The 21,356-nt window shown below is 45.5% G+C and overlaps 1 protein-coding gene across 1 annotated transcript in view; it reads left to right on the top strand.

Annotated features, from left to right (window-relative positions):
* The window catches only part of FRMD4B (FERM domain containing 4B), a 189,715-nt gene that overhangs the window by 108,300 nt on the left and 60,059 nt on the right, over positions 1–21,356 (top strand). The window contains exons 6-7 of the mRNA XM_036267152.1: positions 11,108–11,164; positions 11,932–11,954. Of these exons, the coding sequence (XP_036123045.1) occupies positions 11,108–11,164; positions 11,932–11,954 (80 nt within the window). The remainder of the gene's footprint in view (positions 1–11,107; positions 11,165–11,931; positions 11,955–21,356) is intronic.

Here is a 21,356-nt window from a genome sequence, read left to right on the forward strand (position 1 = left end):
TCTTATTTTCCCTCGGGGTAACTCTGCTACACACCAAAGTCTGAGCGCCTCTAGTCTAATATATTTCCTTGTGCCAGGAAAGCTACATCAGTCATGTTGTATCCTCAGTGCGTCTCCCAAGGAAGCGTCAATGTCAACACGCCTTGGTTTTGGTTAAGGTGGTATCTGCCAGTTTCCTCTTCATCTTTTCCCCTGTGTGATTAATCAGGAGTCTGGAACTGACACTTGGAGGCTGTTTGGCTACGCATCTTCCCAAGTCTTTGACCCGATGGCCTGGCCTCCAGTGGAGGTCTTGCTAAGTCAGCACCGCGATGCTGTAAATGGGGAGTCTGTAATTCTACCACTGTCCACATTGCTTGGCATTCATCTGGAAGGATATCTTCCCTTCTCCATCTCGACCTTTGAAAAATGCTTTTTGAATATCAGCATGAACACAGGGATCCCTTTGTGTTCGATGTGTTGTAATCCGTTCTGTCATCCATTCAGCTGCTCAGAATGCTCCCACCGCCATGGCCTTGGAGTCAACCGCTTTTCCTTTAGTGGAGAATGGGAGCTAGAAACCGAGCTGGTTTCTATTTAAGCCAGTTGGAACTTCATCCCAAGAACAAAAGTATGTGTCACCTGTCCACCTAAAAATAAAATGCACAGAGCCTACCTGATCCTTGGAAAGCATGGTCTGGTCAGGGTTCCCCCTCTTCCTTTCCATATTCGTATGTTGATTTGCATTCTCCTCCCACAACCAACGTGAATTCACATGCTGCAAACTTTCTCTCTCTTTCTCTTTGCTCCTATCTTCATTGTGATCAAGTTTCTGAGAAGCGGTCTGCCCAGATACTGTGGTCAGACTGCTCATGTCTGAAACTGATGCACACCCACAAAAACACCTGTACATGTTTGCTTTCCTTATAATGCTTTTCTACTTTGTTCAAAGCATCTTCATATCTGGTTTTTCTTTTTGTCTTCCAAACTCCATGAAGTTGTGAGGCAGATACTACTATTTTCCTTTTACATTTTTAGAAAGTGAAACCAAGAAAGTAAAAGACTTTTGAACACCTAGCACCTCGTTGTGTGCAGTGTTTTGAGTTCACATACCTGCTGCCAGCTACGCGGGTGCTGTGCTTCAAGCGCCCAGGGCTGCCTTTGGGGAAGCCTGCACTGCATGCTCAGGGTTCAGAACGCAGGGGTTCCGGACTCTGAGTTCAAAACCATGTTGAATCAACTGCATAGTGAATCAAGAAACACAAGGACCATTCCCTTTTTAGAAAAAGAAAAAGACTGATAAAAATACTCCCATTGACTTTTTACACTTTACTACTCTTTCAGTTGTGGTTCTACAAATAATGAGCACCCACTGTGTGCCAGGAAGTGTTCTAGGTCCTGGAGAGAGAGCCAGGGCCACAGAGCTAAGCATCCATGCACTTAGAGATCTTACCTGTCACGCAGGAGCAATGGTGTGTGGGGAGAAAGACAGTAAAGAAAACAAGAAATATAGAGTACTCAAAGGTGCAAACACAGTCACCAAGTACAATTGCACAGGCTGCTCACCGCCCCGTGCTGTGCCAGGAGGTCTTGGACCTAAGCAACTAGGGATGGAATTGCCGTGAAGTAAGGTGATGCGGGCTACAGGGAAGACCCGTCCTACTTGTTTTCCTGGCTGTATTAAGTGTGACAGACACAGAGGGAAGTGCCTATGCTGTACGAGTGCAGCTCCATGGACACTGCAGATTGAACACATTGAGTCACTGCATCAATATCAAAAAGCAGACCATCGCCGGCACCTGAGAAGCCCCTCACATAGTCTCTTCTGGTCAGGAACCCCCCACTACCATGGCTTGTGACAGCATTTTGGCTGAATTTGTATTTTTTTTAAATCCTCACTCAAGAATACTTTTCCATTTATCTTCAGACAGAGTGGAAAGTAGGGAGAAAGAGAGAGAGAGAGAAAGATCGACTGGTTGCCTCCCACATAACCCCAACCAAGGCCAGGGACAAATTGCAACCGAGGTGCTATGCATGCCTTATCGAACCTGTGACTCATTGGTCCATGGGCCAATGCTCTGACCGCTGAGCCAAACCAGCCAGGGCCTGAATTTGTATTTTAAACAACTGGAGTCATACTCTCTGTACTCTTTAATGTCCAGTTTCTTTTGTTCAAATTCTGTTTCTGAGCTTCACCCGTGCCGTGTGGACTACGGTTGTGGCCAGCTTGTTCCTTTTCACTGCCGAACAGTTTGTGGTGTGGCTGCCCGGCTGTCCATTCACCCACGGATCGGCCTTTGGGTGGCTTGCGTATTTGGTTGCTACAAGTGGCACTACCCTGAAGACCCTGAGCCCGTCGTTTAGTGGACTTACGTAAACATTGTGTTAGGAATATACCTCGGAGCAGGCTTGCTGGGACGCAATGTGTATGTATGTTAAGCTTTAATAGATGCTGCCAAAAAGTTGGTCTAGAACTTACTTATAATCTACTACCTTGGTATGAGAGAAGTCAGTGCTAAGCAAAAGTCTGCTTCAACAGTGCGCTCAGATACACCACCGTACATTGCAAAGAACTGCACCAAAGTGTTGTTGGGAGACAACGCCACTCTGTGCCTGTAGAGTGGAAACAAATGAGCTAAAACTCATTGGCATTGCTGGCTTTGGTGAAGAAACTGAATATAAGTTAAATACACTAAAAATAATAATCCTACATAATGATAACCACATAAACAGTAGAATGAAAACAATAGCCCATTTATATAGGAAAATATAAACTACTGCGTATTTAACCCTAATACCAGATTATGTGATCTTTGTGTTATGTCATAGAACTTGATGATCACTAGAAAGCCATTTTAATAGAGCTATATTATGACCCCAGAGAAAGACAAGTAATTTTATCTTTTTAAAAACTTGACAAGATTATTTCCTTTAAAAATAAGTGAGAGATTATCAAAGACTATATAAAATTAAAGTATTTATTCCATCCAATATTGAGACATATTGTAGTGGAAGTGATTAAATGTCATAGATCTACACAAAAATTGAACAGCGTCCCAGAACCAAGTAGCTAACCACAGATGTAATGATACGTAAGAATGTAAAAAGCAACATGGCAAACGTTTGTGCAGAAATAAAATTGAGTCTTTGCGTGCTAGACGTCATGGCAAATGCTTTATACTTGTACTAACTTGCCCTACCGACTCAGTCAGGTCAACACTCATTCTCCATTTTGCAGATGAAGAGCTGAGTTTCAGAGAATAGGATTTGCAGGGCTCCGCCAGTCAGAGGTAGGCCCAGCCCAGTCTGACTTCACAGGCCGGGAGGAGGCCAGGACGAGGCGATCACAGCAAAGGAGAACAGGCTGAAGGACACACTTTGTTCCCAATAGACAAGAAAAGTGTTAATATTGGTAGCTTAAATTAAATCTAAGTTCTCACACAGTTAAGTAAACAAAGGGTTATTTCATACACAAGCTATAGTAAATGATATGCAGTTGCAAGGAAAATACTCAAATTGGTTAATAATGAAAGAATTGTGTATTCAAAGTTTTACAGTATTGTTTTATACTTTTCTGATTAGCAAAAATAAGTTTATTGATTTGATGTGGTTTATAAAAATACATTTGCCCAGCCAGTGTGGCTGTTGATTGAGCATTGTCCCAGGCACCAAGAGGTCTCAGGTTCAATTCCCGGTCAGGGCACGTGTGCTGGTTGCAGGCTCGATCCCCAACAGGGGCCATGCAGGAGGCAGCTGATCGATGTTTCTCTCTCATCAATGTTTCTAACTCTCTCTCCCTCTCTTTTCCTCTCTCTCTAAAAAAATCAATGAAAACATACTTTTTAAAAAAAACATTCCAATATAGATGTCTTTTTAAAAAAATACATACTTTTCCCTCAGATGAAAAAATTAGAGAGAATATTGATACCTTGACCTGGGCGATGGTTACATGAGTGTCATATTTCAATGAGCTGTATGTACACTTAGACTTGTGCATTTTATTGTGTGTACCTGAATAAAAGAGAAAACACTCTAAAACATAGTAAGTGATGAAATCAGAGTTATCTGTACGTGAGAAAATAAAGGTAGAAATAATTAGATGCCATCAGGGTTAAGTTTAGTAGAAAGCATCCAGCATGTTTAGTATAAAGCATTGAGCCCACAGATTTGAAATTCAAGTTCTCATAAGAGCCAGAGGGAGGGAGATGTAGTCACTGGCATAACTCACCTTGGCCATCAAGGTCCTGCAAAGCGGCTGCCTGAAAGAACACAGCCACGACTGGTCCTGCGGGTCAGACACCTCTCCCAGGGTCTGTGCAAAGGGATACTAGGTGATGAAACAGACTATGTCCTTGACACACCTAGAGTTATTAGAATAGTGAATTTCTGAGAGTTGTTTTTTTTTTTTTTTTTTTTTTTAATCCTCATCCATGGATATATTTATTGACTTTAGAGAGAGGAAGAGAGAGAGACAGAGTGAACAACATCAGTGTGAGAGAGAAACATCAACCAGCTGCCTCTCGCATGCACCCTGACCACCCGGCATCAAACCCACAACCTAGGTACATGACCAGACTGGGAATCCAACCCGTGACCCTTTGGTGCACAAGAAGATGCTCCAACCAACTGAGGCTGACCAGCCAGGAATCTGAGGGTGTTTCTCGTACTGACTCTCCACAGAAGCCAGCGGAGTGATGCTGGGCAGACCAGCCAGGGATCTGAGCGTGTTTCTCGTACTGACTCTCCACAGAACCCAGCGGAATGATGCTGGGAAGACCAGCCAGGGATCTGAGGGTGTTTCTCGTACTGACTCTCCACAGAAGCCAGCGGAGTGATGCTGGGCAGACCAGCCAGGGATCTGAGCGTGTTTCTCGTACTGACTCTCCACAGAACCCAGCGGAATGATGCTGGGAAGACCAGCCAGGGATCTGAGGGTGTTTCTCGTACTGACTCCACAGAAGCCAGCGGAGTGATGCTGGGCAGACCAGCCAGGGATCTGAGGGTGTTTCTCGTACTGACTCCACAGAACCCAGCGGAGTGATGCTGGGCAGACCAGCCAGGGATCTGAGGGTGTTTCTCGTACTGACTCCACAGAAGCCAGCGGAGTGATGCCAAAACAGGCTCCAGATGCACTTTTACCTAGAACGAGCCTTGTGGTTCAATTGGAAGGTTTCCGATGCTTCTAGCTCACTTCAAGAATAGAACTTAGAGAATCAACTGGAATCGTTTTGCCTTCCAGGGGCCATTTGGAAATGCCTGGAGACAACTTGGTAGTCACAGCTCAGGGGAGGCTACTCCTGGAATCTAGTGAGTAGAGGCCAGAGGTGCTGCCTAACACCCTACAAAGCACAGGACAGCCCCACAATAAAGAAAGGTCTAACTCAGAACCTCAGCTGTGTCAAGGTTGCGAAACTCTGATTTAGAAAAATGAATGAGCAATATATCTGACTCCATCCTCCATAAACATTACCTCTCACAACCAGCGTGGTTAAAAAGGAGAAGGTGTCGGTTCATTGGCACATAGGGAGGAGGGCTACACATGTGGTGTCGTGGCCTGGCCTTCAAGGGGCATGGTAACCCCTAGAAAATAGAAACTAGCACAGGGAAGTGCTTTTCTTGGGCCTCACAGGAATTGGCCTGTTAGACAGTAGGTATGTACTAAATGTTGTTGTGGCCCCTCACGAGCCTAATTGTCCGAAAACTAGTCCGTTCATAGCACTGGGTCTCTGTAGCCTGGCGGATTCCTTCTCCACGTAGACGAGTCCACAGAAGGAGTGAGGAACGCCCCAGGGAGCTGCACCCACTGACTCAGTTGTGTCCTTACCACATCTGCCCTTTGCATTGTTTGCAGGCCTAGTGCTAAACCAAAGTGAAAGCAGTAAGCAATGTCTAAGGCATCGTGCTTGCCGGTTTTTGAATTTTAACCAGACTCTGCAGACTGGTCCAGCTCAGCGGTGGATACAATTGGCTACTGATGTCAAGAAGCCCCTTTCTCTCCATCTGCAGACATTGATCCTTCTCTTTGGTTCACATCTTCCCCAACTTTGTTCCCAGAGAGAGAGGTCATTCTTGCCTAGTCCTAATTTAGAAAATCCCTGCGAAGGTCTCTGGACCAGCTTCCATCACTTGCCCACAGAAGGCTGATTGTGTTTTTACTAGAGCCAGTAGGGAAAGAATCACTTCTCCAAAAGAATGGGGTATTCTGCCCAGAGTAAAGGCAGGGTACTAGGCAGTCAAGACAAACAGATATCCTGCACTCTAGGAAAACAGATCTTTTTTTTTAAACAAATGTTTCATTTTGAAATAATTTCAAACTCACAGAAGAGTTGCAAGAATAGCACAAAAAATGCCGATTTGTCTATCAGAGACATCCCCCAGTTGTTAACGTTTTGCCACATTTGCGCACACACATACTCTCTCTTTCTCCTTCCTTTCTGCCAATAAGTGATAGTTTTCCCTGAGCCATTTGAAATTAAGTTATGCTGTTTATCCCTAAATATTTCACTGAATACTTTTTAGGATCAAGGACACCCCTTATATAAATACAGTGGTCATATTCAGACGATTTAGCATTGAATCCATGACTTTGTCTACTACGCAATCGAGTTGGACCGAGAATGCCCTTTATAGCAACTTCTCCTCTTGATCCAAGACAGTGCACTGCATTCAGTTACGACTTTCTTCTCCTTTGCTCTGGAACTGTTTTCAGCCTTTTTGGCATTCATTACATTGACATCGTTAAAGAGTATGGGCCAGATGTTTTATAGAATACCCCTCGGTTTGGGTTCATCTCATGGTTCCTCATGATTATATGTAGTGATGTATTTGGGGCAGGAATACTACCCAGTGGTATGCTGGAGCCAACTAGTACTAGCTATGAGAGCCGATTCTCACATCCCTTCCCAGCGCCATGTTCTGTGATGTCATATTGGTAGCTTGCAATCAGCCAAGGAGGGAGTATTTACACCATGGAAATCTACAAATGCAACAAATCAGCCCCCCCACTCAAACCCCACGTAGTGTTTGTGAAGCACTTGTACTTACAGCACAGCTGTGCAAGTGAGCCTACGTCCTCAGTGCCACCATCGGGAGGCACCTGATGCTGGTCTGTCCAGTTATTGGTGATATTTTATTCCTTGGTTAAGACAGTATTTCTCAGGTTTTAATTCCCCTTTGTAATTAATTTTCCCCTACAGCAAGATCCTTTGAGATTATGTAAATATCCTGTCCTGTTTCTCATCTAACTTTGACCCAGTAGTTTTTATCTATTGAAGTCTTTGAACCAACTAGTACTCTAATTGTTGCAAGTGGTAGGTAATTTTCTATTTCTTTCATTTATTTCACATTTATCCATTGATGTTCTACAAGTTAATTTTTTTTGTAGACTTAACCCTAAAATAGATAGGTAATTAGTAATAGACTTGGATGCAAATTGTGGTCTTCCAACAGTTTGTCAAGTAGTTCTAAATCCTAAGTATCTGTGACCAAGTTTTTAGTGCTCATTACTATTAGTGCAGCACACGTTTCCCTGGAGACCATCGCTATAGAAAAAGCAGACTGAGTGTTCAGAAATAGTTTTCCCATTCTGCTATGACTACGTCTGATGATGATGACATATTGTCCCACCAACAGTGGAGGTGGCATTTGGAGTCACTCTTCCAAACTGCCCGATTCCAGTGTCCACCTAAGTCTGTCTTAAGAAAACTCCCAGTGCGATGCTTTCACTGGTCATAGCGAGGTAACCGGTGCATGGCAGAGTGGGAGGAGCACTGGCCAGGCGTTCAGGGTCAGCATCTGCTATGGGACTGGGCCATGCACTGAGGACCATGTCCCTGTGGAGGGTCATCCTCTGTAAAATCACAAGAGTCATAATTTCACTGAATTCACTCCCAAATTCTAAAACTTTCTTTTACTCTGTTCTCCTACTTGGGAAGCAAAAACCTAGAGTTCACCTCATTAGCAAGATGTCTCGATCAACTGAGTCAATGAGCCAAGGACAAAAAGAAGGTGTTCAATGTGGAGCCTGAACCCAGTGACCCAGTGATTGAATCCATAGTCCAGTTAAATTAGCCATGAGGGTATAGCACCAGGACCTGATACTGTTTCATAAGAACTCTGTGCATTCAGCCACATAGTCTGACTGACTTCTCTGCTTCTCTTTGTTTATCCTGACAGTCATATAAACCCACTGAAGGATCCCATTACCTCTTTTGGAGGAGATCCACTTCTCAAGTGTTAGCTTGCCTGGTACCTATAAGGTTACCTCTGTTGCCATGGTTGTAAGTAAAGGAAATATTCTGTCCTAGGGAAGACTGCAGTTTCTGAAGAACTTGTACACTTCAGGCATGAAATTCTAACCATTCAGTATAAGTCTTAAAAAAATTTCACCATGTGAAATTGCTGAGAACAAGGCAAATAGTATTATTCCTGGTTGATCCATGGTTTGGTGAATTCCACACAAAAATAATAGGTTGCCTTGAATTTCCAGAACAGAGGTTACTGGAGGGTGAGGTGGGGGCTGAGGTGTGTAAAAGAATGTGGGGCTCTGCCAACTGATGCTTCCTCTCCTCCCTGGATTTTGATAGGCCCACCCCCCCACCGCCACCCACCTCCCCAGACTTGTGTGGGGCACTGTGGAGGGACAGGTCCAGCGGTGAGTGGCGTGGTGGCCTCCCCACTCCTCTGGAGCTGGCTGCGCCTGGCACCCTCACCCCCCAGCTCCACGTATCAGCATTTAACATTTAATGGCTCCTAAAGTAGAGAACCACTTGGCAGCATTCTTAAGAGTATCTAGGTCTTTTTATCTGCTAAACTTACATTTGCTAAATTGAAAAGTCGATGTCTAAAATACTGTTTGGATGACTCACCCAAGGTTCTGCTGAGGCAAAGGGGGTGGGGTTCATGGGGTGTCAAAGAAGCTCGCAAATATTTTCAAAATATTTTATTCAGCTTTATTTTAATACCTTCAAATAATCCCCTTTTTCTCTTCTCTCAGATTTTAAGATGAATTTGACTTTAACTTTGAGTTTCAGCCTAATTTCAAATTCAAAGGTGTTTTAGAATCTCCTCTCCTCCCCCTCTCGCTCTACACGAGTTTCTGTTACTTTGAAAGTAAGGAATTTAACCTTTCTAAAACTTAGTCTTGATCAACACCCACCTCACCTGTTGGGTTAACGCTCCATCATCATTCACCAGACTAGAAAACCACTGTCTCTGGCCTGAAAGCCAGGACCACGCACTCCTACCAGCAGCCTGTCCTGTCTGGGGTTGTGTGATCGGTTTCTAGAGATTACAGGCGAGCTCTGAATTCCAGGGCCCGGCCTCAGTCTGTGAAACAGAAAATCTTGAGGCAGATTCACTGCCTCAGGTTTCAGGACACTTAGATGTTGGTGAGTGAAGTTAATTTGCGTTCATTTCGTAATACAAGAGAAACATGGATGATTATCACTGCTGACGTTGTCATGTTCTGGGTGTGTGGTTTATTTCACTGTGTAGCTCTAGTCTGGCTTTGGTACTGAGAACCCCAGTGAAATCATGCAGAAACCCAAGAGAAAAGCATCATTCTTCCAGAAATCCTCACTGCTTCTGCAAACCCACCGAGTGGGCATTGATTTCGAGCTATTTCCTCACCCGTGACACACTCGGTGTCACTGGAGACCCCACCTCCTGGTCTCTCAGTGGGGAGAGCGAGCAGGGCGACTGGGGGAGGCCCCTGTCATTAGACACCGCCTTCAGGGACTCATTTATACAGGGCCCGGGCAAGGGGTGGGTGACGGAGAATTGATTTTACGTGTGTACATGCTTAAAGCTAGAATATCGCCAAAAAAGTTTTTTTAGAGATTTTTCTAAACCATGTATTGTTGCAATATATTATGTAATGCAAGACAATATTTACATATATCACTATATTTAACAAAATAAATAGAAGTTCATTTGAGTATTATCAATAGAAGCAACCTCCTCCCCCCCCCCCCCCCCAAGACACTTATGCATCCCAACCAGGCTATTGAAAAAGTACTTCTGGCCCTGGCCGGTTACGCCCAGCGGTTAGAGCGCTGGCCCGCTGACCAGAGAGTCCCGGGTTTGGTTTCCACTAAGGGCACGTACCTCGGTTGCAGTTTGTCCCCGACCCTGGTTGGGATCGTGTGGGTGGCAGACACAATGATGTGTCTCTCTCACATTGATGTTTTGATGTTTCTCTCTCTCTCCCTTTCTCCCTCTCACTCTATTTGAAAATGAATGCAAAAAGAAAAAAGAAAAAGCCTTTCTGTTAACCAAATCCCAGAACTCCCAGAATGAAAAAACAAAATAATGGAAAAATGATAAATTAGAGCTTATCAAACTTTAATATAAAGCAAACTTCAATTTTAGTCTTTTAAGCATTTGCTGTAACTGCTTTTTAAAAAAATCCTCACCTGAGGATATATTTATTGATTTTAGAGACAGGAATGGGGAGAGAGAGAGAAGTATCAGTCTGTTTCCTCCCACACATGCCCCAACTGGGGACCAAACCCACAACCTAGGTATGTGCCCTGACCCAGAATTGAACCCAAGACCTTTCCACGCACCAGCCGATGCTCCAACCAATTGAGCCAGACCAGCCAGGGCTGATATAACTGATTTTTAAGGCTTTACATTTTATCTATAATGGTAGAAATATTAATTCAATAGTGTATCATTATCACAGAAGTGAATTTATATTTTTAATAATATTTGTATTGTGTATATACCAAATTAGCATGCTATGACACAGAGAAAAAAAATATTCTCAGGAAAACACCGAACTAATCTAAGAAAATCTTTAGTTTAAAAATGAACTTGTAGAGATCAAAATTATTCTTTTAGAAGTTGTCCGAATTTTCAGCCTCCAAGTCCCTTCCAGAGTGCTCTCTAAACAAAGTCCCACAGCTAATTAACACACACACACTCACACACACTCTCTCACAGGCTCACAATGTGGCTTCCTCCGAACCCGGAGGCGCCTCTGCACGCCCCCCTCCCTTTTCACACAATGGTATGATCTGCATTTGATCGCACTCGGAGGTGCCAAGCCGCGACAGCCTCCCAGCTCCACAGCCATTTGCTGCCACCGAGCGCCCAGCTCACTGTGCTTTCTTTCCCACAACAGGGGCAAATCGAAGTGGACAGTGAAACGGTCTTCAAGTTGGCAGCGCTGGTTCTGCAGGTAAGAGCCGGGCCACCGCTCCTTCGGTTTGTTGGTGTTTGTGAACTGCCTGCAACTCTGAAACTTTGGCATGGGCCAGTGGCTGGTGGATGTTTAAGCCAGCTGGTTGTTTGCCAATGAAAAACGTGAGCCACTGTTTTCTGTTTTAGAGTAGTTTGCATGAGCTGCTGAGCGGTTGTGTATCTCCAAGGAAAAGGGCATTCCCACTGCTCTGAGGGGAGAGTTGAGGCCGGGCTCCCGGAGAGGAGCTCTGGGGGACCGGACTTCGGAGGCAGCCCTTGTTAGGAGCGCTGTAATTTTCCTTTAAATTGGGTAACTTCTGTATACATTTTCTTGAGGTTGGGTTAAAGATCCCTTTAATTCTTAAAGGCACTGGTAGCTAAAAAACCAGGTGTGTCCCATGCTGTTTTAAAGAGTAAAGAATGTGTTGGTTCACCTGTGTGTTGGTTCACCTGTGTCATGGTTTAAAAGGTGTGCCGCTCCAATAGACAAGCATGTATCACGCGCTCTTAGAAACATAAAAGGAGAAGTAATCATCTGTGTTTTTAAAGATATATTTGTCTCTTCTGTTAAGAATAAGAATTATTTTATGGCTACCAGCATTTTCTTATCCATTCCCCATGCTGGTAGGGAAGGTGTCCCTTGGGTACATTCTTCAAAACAAAACAAAACTCAGGAACTAAGAGGGTTAACTGATCAAGAGTAAAATTATTTAGCTTGATTAGCATAAATACACATCAATCATCTATCTTTGTTTTCTATTCCAGGAAGCCAAAGGGGATCACACCAGGTACAGTGGTTTCTTTTCTGATATTACCATGAGTCTTTTTATGCTATTTTAAATAACAATGGATGCAAAATCCAAAGAAAGTAGATCCCCAGGCATGAGACTGAGACCCGTCCCCCTTCAAGTAGAGACCTATTCTTTTTGTGAATAAATCCAGCAATGAAGCTTTCTTACAACTTTTCAGACCAGAGTGACTGAATTATAGTCAGCCCTCAAAGTTCTGTTTTCTGCCATCTGTTAACAGGACGAAGAAATCTATAAAAAGCTTTGGTAGCCTGTGCTGAATGTTTTAAACTTACAATAATCCTGTGTTTGAAGAGTTCTGCTATAAACACGGGAAGATTACAACTATCAGCTGCTTAGTTAAGGGATTAATAGGGGCTTTCTTTCTGCAGCTGCCTTGAAGGGGCCTCACCCTTCATACACTTGACCTAACAGTTGTGTTGTTGCCCCTGAGACTCTTACGGGTTCCAACTGCGTAACTGGCCCCATCATCAGAGAGTGTTTATATTGGAATTTAGCCTCTACCTGCTCCATTCTGTCCTTTTACTGCGATCGTTGTAGTTAGATAAGTGGAAACCGGTCCAAGTGGCAAAGCCCCACTGAAGACCCCGCCTCTGCCGTGTTAATGTCCAACTCCCCTAAACACCAGCCGCAGATGATTCCAGCCTGTGAGTGTGTGCTCCTGGCGCACTGGTGACAAGTGAGTGCCTCCAGCCTGAGAACTTGCAGTCCGGGGCCACGCTTCACTCCCCCCCACCCCCTCCTCCCCTGCGCCCTCCGTCTGGTAGGTGACCTGGTAGGTGACGGAGGCGTCCAGGTCACACGCTGTGATCCGCTTACTGCATCTCCTATGAGCTCCATTTGTGCTATATTATTTTTCCAAATTGGTTTAGGTTAGGGAATACGTTGGAAGGAATTATAAAAATCAATAAACACCATTTCCATAATTAAAAGAAAATGTCAGGAGATAAGATGAGGACAAATTAGTTTCTGGATCATCAACGTCAAGAATGGCTGTGTCCTCCCTGGGGTCTGTCCTGGAGGAGCCAAGCTTCCTGGGAGGATCAGATATGTGAGGAATGCCCTCCTGTTGTCCTGTCCTCTTGTAGGGGTCCTGTGGGGGTCCGCAGTCATTCACAAACCAGGGCCCCAGGGCCAGCAGCTCACACTGCCATCCGGATGGCTAGCCCGCCCTCCCCACGTCCTCCCAGGCCCCGTGTGTGGAACCCCTCCCCGCATCTCCTCACCAGACGACACCTTGGGACCCTGCGTGTGTGATCACTGGCCGGGGCAGTGTCCGGCATACACTTCCGATATTATTATTTATATTACAGTATCATTATTGCCCTCATGATTATCATCATCCTGTCCTGTCTCTTGGCAACCCCTGAAGAGACTTTTGGGACTAAGGTGGGTCTGGAGAAGCCATAATAACGTGCCAGGGGAAAGCACAGAAGAGAAAGGTTGATCCCACCAACTTTCCTGCCTGTGGCAGAACAAGGCTCAGAAGGAACGTCCCTATGACAGCTCAGACCTTCAAGCCCTAAGACTTCAAGGTCAGCGAGTCCAAACCAGTCAGTTTCCTTCACTCCTGCTCGGTCCTGGTGGGGTCCTGAGTGATTACTAGGCTGAAGAAATGAAGGCACAGTTTTAAAATTGTCTAAATCATGCTGACCAGTAGGAGCAAGGGACTGCGACTCCAGAAATCAGCATCACACCCCAGAGGGAGCCACTTGTCCTTTCTGGGCCTTGGTTTCCTCATCTGTAAATTCGGATGAATGAAAATAGCAACTTTTCAAGGTGGTTTTGAGGAGACGAATGATGTGGAAGGACTTTGCAAATTATAAGGTCTTTTACAAGCATTAGAGAAAATTGGAAATGTGAACTCTGACACTGAGTTTATAATGAAGCAGAATTTTGGTTGCTACCACCCTCGTCCTATCTGGTCTCCTCCCCGAAATGGAGAAGATATATTTTATCTCCAAAGTTTTGTTATAAAACTAATTTTAAAAAATCAGGCGGTTAGAGCATAGGTGCTAAAACCAGACAGCCTCACTGAATCCCAGGTCTGCCACTGGTTACCTGTGTAATCTTGAGCAAGTTATTTAAACTCTCCAAGCCTCAGTTTCCTCATCTATAAAATGGGACTTATGTTATTAGTATAATCCCCATCGATTGCTATGAGGATTAAATGGATTAAAATTTACAGAGTGCTAAAAACAATCCCTGCATTTGGACATGATTTACCACTCCTCTGTTATTTCACATACAAACTGGTTCTCATATTCAGCTAATATGAGTAATGCTTCAGTGAACAACTTTGTGTAGTTGGGATTGTGGTTGTCTGTGATTGTTTTCTAAGTGATATTTCTTGGGTGGGAGCAAGCAAAGGGAAATTCCTGAAAGGAAGCAAAGTGCTGAGATGAAATGGATTCATCCTTGATACCACTAAAGTGAAATTATACGAAGTTTTATAGCTCTTCCAGTAACATCTGCGGCCTGAGCTGGGTCGGCATCAGCCTGGGCTCTGGGGACACAGAGCCACGGGCAGGGCCTTCCTCCCAGAGAATTTGGCTTTCTCGCTAGGAAGACCTGGGAGCAGGTTTAAATTCCACCTCATTCTTGTTCACGTGGTGTCTGCAACTTTTGGCTTTTAGAACTTCATTGAGATTACTTTGAGTTTTAAACATAGACCAGAAGATCTCAAATACGTCCCTAGATCAGGACAGTCCGGCTTTTTCCACTGGAACAAATCGAACACCTAAGTCACAAGGCTGCTCTGACCTACCCCACCCCCTTCTTGTGAATATCTCTGTCGTCCTCAAATTCTGTATTTCCAAAGCTGAACTAATCAGCATCCAGCCCCAGCCTTCTACTTCCGCCCTCGAAGAACATCAGCATCCTCTCCAGATCGTCTCTAAGGACTGCCCTTCCACCCTTCCTTCCTTTTCTCCACCTCTTAGCTCCCTTCTTTAGTCCTTTTTATCAAACCCCAGGCTGCTCAGACAGTTTCCTTCTCCCAGCCTAACCATAAGAGTATGTGTGTACATCGTTCATTCAATCCCATTATAACTGTTATCAATGCCACTTAACAAATTAATGGATGACAATTGCATTTCTTTTTTTTTTATCCTCACCCGAGGACATTCTTCCATTTTTTTGTTCAGATAGAGTGCGAGGGAGAGAGAGGAAGAGAGAGAGAGAGAGAGACATCGACGTGAAAGGGACACATTGAGTGGCTGCCACCCGCACGACCAACCAGGGCTGGGGACAAACCACAACCGAGGTACATGCCCTTAGCAGGAACCGAACCCGGGTCTCTCAGGACCGCAGGCCGATGCTCTAATTGCTGAGCCAAACCGGCCAGGGCGACAATTGCATTTCTAAGGCACTTTGCCACATGAGTTCCCAGATCAGTTCTGATCCAGTCGCACACTACCCCCTGCACATGGCCCAGGTTAGCTTCCTAAGACGTTGTAAACTTGATCTTTGCTGTTGATTCCAATGTCTTCCAGTTTCTCATTGCACAGATCCGCCCTCCAACACCCTGACCTGGATCCCAGGCTCTACTTAATCTGCACTGTCCTTTTCATTTCCCTATTCTCCCGTTCATACTCCCTGAGACCTGTTTCTGTCCCTTCTCTTCCGCCACATGCCCTGTGTTTTGCCTTCGTGGCTCTGCCCAACCCCTCTTCCTAGAACACCCTTAACAGGACTCTGCTCCCATTCTTACTCTGCTTCCTGCCATGTTTCCTTAGGAGTATTTTAAGCTATTATCATAACCAGTAGGAAGCCTGCTCTCTGAAAGTTCATTCAAATAGTGGAGTGGGGACTTCCATTTTCTTTAAATAGTTAACAGTCTGAGTTTCCAAGTCAGCCCTAAGCTGCTAAGATAACAAGCTACTTGGGTAACACAACACAGACAAACAGAAAGAATTCCTGAAAGCTGACTCGGCAAGGAGAGAGGCTTTATCCTGAGCAGCCACAGACGAGCTGGTGAAAACCAAGCACATTTCCTCCCTCCCTCCCTCCCTCCCTCCCTCCCTTCTCCTCTGTCTCTCTCTCTCTCTCTTCCTTTTTCTTTCTTCCTTGCTTGCTTTTTTCTCTTCCTCCCCCACCCCCTCCTCCACATCCTGAAAGGTGGATGTTACCAAGGAACTGTAGTTAGGGCACTTCTGCGCATGAGAAAAAGGAAGTGACTGCAATGTACAGTTCAGTGCTGGGCAGAACAGGAGCATGTCGTCTCATCTATGATGTCATGCATGACACGCAGGAACCCAGCTTCAGGGCCGAGCTCACCCGGGGCGCTGTGCCACCAGCTGCAGCTTTCCCGGGAAGGGGCCTCATGCAGGGAGGGCAGCAAAGACTTTGAGGCACTCCCCCCCCCCCCCCCCCCGGGTCCTGACACCTCTGGACCACTCAACACTCCAAGATGTCATTCCATTCCGGGCCCTGAAAATCAGTGACAAGAGCACCCAGGGCCTGGCGCGCTGGCCTGGGGCGGGGCCGTAGTGAAGGCAGGAGCTCTGCCCTACCTGCCGCCTGGCTGTGTAAGTGGCCGCTGCCCTCTCTGGAACTCAGTCTTTGTCTCTAAATGTTACATGGTGTTGTTATTACTAATATCTTTGACCTTCACACCCGCCTGTGACAACAGGCGCTTAGTGTCCAGACGGGCTGAGCTGCGCAGCTGGTGAGTAGGTCACTGTCCAGGTCCCCCAGCCACAGTGGCAGCAACAGGGCCCCAAGCCTCGTGCTTTGGGCACAGGAGTCTCCGTTTTTGTATTTCAGCAAAAGCTTGGAACAATGATTCCCTTCCTTGCTGACAGAACAAAGAAACCTGACTTGACAGAAATGGACTGTTTCTGTCTTATTTCAGGCCAGGGCTTTAATGAAAAAATTGTTGCGAAATGGCTTTTGTCTCTCCCTGTGAAGCGAGTCTGTGAAGAATGGGCTGAAAGATACAGACAAGCTCTCTTGTGAATCAGTTCGTCGCATGTGTATTTCATTTTCAATGATTTGTAAATACTCCTGAGTGTTACTCTGTTTTACATACTTAACTACTGATTCTCATCGTCACCTTATGAAGTTGGTGTAATAGTGTCCTCACGTCACAAGTGAGATTCAGACATTTTATGTGGCATGTACTTATATTCCCATACTGTGCTCTGACATTTACCCATGGCTTGGCCAGAGATTAGGTTGAAAAAACAAACAAGATAATAACAAATAGGGAACCATAACAAATAAGTATTGAAATACCTCATTAAACATTAAAAAGTTCCAAGTTTTTCAGTGAGTTTGCAGTCTGCTCGTGTGCACCAGGCATCTCCCAGAAGGTCCATGCAGTGTTGCTCACGCCAGTGGTCCCTGATACATGAGGATCTTGCCAAACCACGTTTCATGGACTTCGCTTTGAACAGTATGGTTTACCTACTTGCTGAAAGCTCAGTATTGAAAAGCCTTTAAAAGATAAGCAGTCTGGTGCCCTGGCCAGTTTGGCTCAGCGGTTAGAGCGTCGGCCTGCGGTCCGGAGAGACCCGGGTTCGGTTCCCGCTAAGGGCACGTACTTCGGTTGCAGTTTGTCCCCGGCCCTGGTTGGTCGTGCGGGTGGCAGCCACTCGATGTGTCCCTTCATGTCGATGTTTCTCTCTCTCTCTCTCGCTTCCTCTCTCTCCCTCCCACTCTATCTGTACAAAAAAATGGAAAAATATCCTCGGGTGAGGATAAAAAAATAAAATAAAAAAAAAAAAAGATAAGCAGTCTGGGGAGTCTGTTGACATACCCATGACAATTCAGGAAGACAAGACCAGACTCATAGTTCCCCGGAGTCCCTAACTATCTCAGAAGTAATCTGAACTTACACCTGTGTAGCGAGGCCTCCATGGGTCCCTGCTGTCCCTGATGGTGTCCAGCAGGCAGTGGACTCCCCCATGCTAAGTGGTGTTATCAGTAGAGTGGCCCCAAGTCTAATATTAGTGACTTGAGGAGATAGCTTAAGAGTGAGAAGGCAGGAAATGAGCACTTGCTCATCTGTGCCCTTGGAATGCCTTCCTTTTTCTTATTGCTCAACCCATTCATTCTTGAAGATTAAATGCCTCCAGTGTGTGAGGCACTGGACCAAGCGAGGGTTATGATGGAGGCAGTGAGTGTCCAGTCTTCCTTTTATTACTGAGTCACAATTACTCTACATCCTATGTCGAAGCCACTGGGGAGAGGCATGGGCTCTGGATTCAGAAGGGAATTGGAGACAAGCTCTCGTTTGCTGGTGGGTGATCTTGAGCCAGTGTCAGGCCCTATGAACCTAAGATTCCTTTTCTTTAAGCAGTTTGTTGTGAGGATTGAATGAGATAAAGCACCTTGCAGGGTAAAAACTCAGTACATGGGAGTTTGCTTCTATTGTCCACTGAGTCCTATCTATTATAGTGAGATGTGTTTTTCTGTTTTTGCATCTTACTCATGTTTAAATGTCTAGTTTAGTGTTTAGTGGTATTAAGTACATTCACATTGTTGTGCGACCATCACCACCATCCTCCAGAACTTCATCTTGCAAAACTAGAGCTCCGTGCCCGCTGAACAGTAGCACAGCCCTCACTGTCCCTGGCCTCTGGCAGCCAGCGCTCTACTTTCTGATTGTGTGAATTTACCTTCTAGCTACCGCATGTAAGTGAAATCACACAGTACTCGTCTCTCTGTGATCGTCTTGTTGCATTTAGCATAATGTCCTCAAGTTTAATTCATGTTGTAGCATGTGTCAGAATTTCCTATATTTTAAGGCCGAATAATATTTCATTTTATGTATATACCACATTTTGTTTATCCTTCCATCTATCCATGGACGGATACTTCCACTTTTGTGGCTTTTAAGAACAATGCTGCTATGAACAAGGGATGCAAATGTCTCTTTGAGACTCTGATTTCAGTTCTTTGGGGAAGACAGATGTACTGTTTTTAAGAAGAGTCCCTGGCTTCCAGGTACTTAATTATATTCCACCATTCATCAGGGTGGGGGAGGGGAGGGGTGAGAATATAGCACTGTAAGATGAATATTAGATCCTCATTCTAAAACATTGGCTCTTATCTATCAGAATTAGTACTTAAGGAGTCTAGTACTTACATTAAAATTATTATTGTAGCCCTGGCCAGTCTGGCTCAGCTGTTAGAGCATTGGCACTAGGACCAAAGAGCAGAGGGTTTGATTCTGGTCAAGGGCACATACTTGGGCTGCAGGTTCAGTCCCTGGCCCCAGTCATGCCCAGTCAGGCAACCAATCAATGTGTCTCTCTCACATTGATGTTTCTCTCTCTCTCTCTCTCTCTCTCTCTCTCTCTCCCCTCCTCTTCTTCCTCCTGTCCTTTCACTCTAAAAGATTTTTCTATCTAAAAAATCGATGGAAAAATGTCCTCGAGTGAGGATTAACTATATATATATATATATATATATATATATATATATATATTTATATTTGTTGGTGAATGTTTATTGACAAAGTATACATATTATCCATTTTTAGAAAACAAAACACGTGTATATTCAAACACATAATACATATATAAAAACTGTTCTGCTGCGGCCTCTAGTTTTTTTGTTTATACAGCCCCGTATATCTTTTTTTTTTTTTTTATCTTCACCCCAGGACATTTTTCCACTTTTATTCAGATGGAGTGGGAGGAGGAGAGAGAGAGAAAGAAACATTGACGTGAGAGGGACACATCGAGTGGCTGCCTCCCGCACAACCCCAACCAGGGCCGGGGACAAATCGCAACCAAGGTATGTGCCCTTGACTGGAGTCGAACCCGCGACCCATTGGTCCGCGGGTCGACGCTCTAACTACTGAGCCAAACCGGCCAGGGCCATATATCGTAATTTACTTATACAATTATATACATGTAGCACTATTCCAACACGGTATACATTTAAAAATATTCACAAAAGATGTCTGCGCAGTTGTCGCCCAGGTCCACCCTCCCTACCCCCTCCGACTAGTGGGCCTGCAGCGTGGGGACATACCCACCGTCCTGCAGGGGAGGTGGGCGGGCCTCCTGCCTTCCCGCCTGCAGCTGCGTCCAAAGGTCCACCCGAGCCTGTGGAAAGACGGACTCATTCCACTGTGGTCTCAGGCTGCATTGTCCAGTTCGGATTCCTGTAATGAAACTGGTATGATGACTTCTGTCCGAAAAAAAATTCACAAAAGAGGAACACTTCAAAATGAATGAAGCAGAGTCCTCTCTCCAAGGAACAGACGCGCATGAGTCTCCTTGGCGCTCCTGTGGCCTGTGCAGCCGCAGACCCGCCGCGGAGGCTGCAGCAGGGCGGGCTCTGCCCGGACCCAGCGCCCTGTGGCTCCAGACTCGCTTCCCGCTGGCCAACGTCGATAGCGGGGTCACTGAGCTCCCCGAGCCTGCTTCCTCCCGTAACCAGCAATAAGTACAGTTCTGTTTTAGTTTCCATTACTGAGGCATGATTGACATATGACAGTATTTAGTTTCAGGTGCACAACATAATGATTCACTATATTTGTATGTATTTCAATACGACTGTCAGAGTAAGTCTAGGTACCATCGTCACCAGAGTCCCACACTGTTCCTGTGATGAGACCATCCACGCCCTGCCCCCTCGGCCCTGTGCAGTGTCCGGTGGCAGCGCCCGGTCACGCGGGCGGGAAGCTGGCTCTGTCATTGCTGACATGACTGAGCGGCATCTCGGGTGGTGGGAACAGAAATGTTTACCACTTTTCTTCTTTGCCTGTCAGTGTGTTTCCATGTATCAACAATGAAAATATAGTGTTTTCACCAAAATGTTTTTATGTTATTTTGTGTTTTTTTAAAACTCAGAGCTTAGCATAGTGACTTACTCCCGCACTGAGTCCTCTTTCAAAAAATGAACATAAAAGTTGTGGAATCTTACTCATTTTGCCTGGCAGAAACCCCCCAAACCAAGGCTTAAACCTTTCCCCGCCACCCAGAGCAGCAGGCCTGTGGCGGGTCCTGTGCACAGCCTGCGGCCTCCCGGAGGCCTGCGCGCCTTTGCCAGCAGGCTCATTCAGGCTGGGCAGGGGCGCCGGGCTGGGCAGAGGTGCCCCGGGCTGGGCAGAGGTGCCCCGGGCTGGGCAGGTAGAAAGGGAGCAACTAAGACGGTGGAAACCGACCAGAGAAGAGCTGTGGGCAGGGCTACTGCATGAATGTGGGACCTGTGAAGTCACACTGGGTCCCCTGCTCAGAAGGGTCCTGCACTTGGTTTGAGGCTCTTCTGTCACCAGATAATTCTTAATGATTTTTTCGCAAGGGTCTGAGGCCCCGGGAGTAACAGGACCCCTACCTCATAGGGCTGTTATGAAAATCAAGAGAGAAAATGTGTATGAAGGAATTAGAACAGTGCCTAGCAACCAGAATATTCATTTCTAAA

Source organism: Molossus molossus, unplaced genomic scaffold (assembly GCF_014108415.1).
Source record: "Molossus molossus isolate mMolMol1 unplaced genomic scaffold, mMolMol1.p scaffold_m16_p_18, whole genome shotgun sequence".
Classification (NCBI taxonomy): Eukaryota; Metazoa; Chordata; class Mammalia; order Chiroptera; family Molossidae; genus Molossus; species Molossus molossus.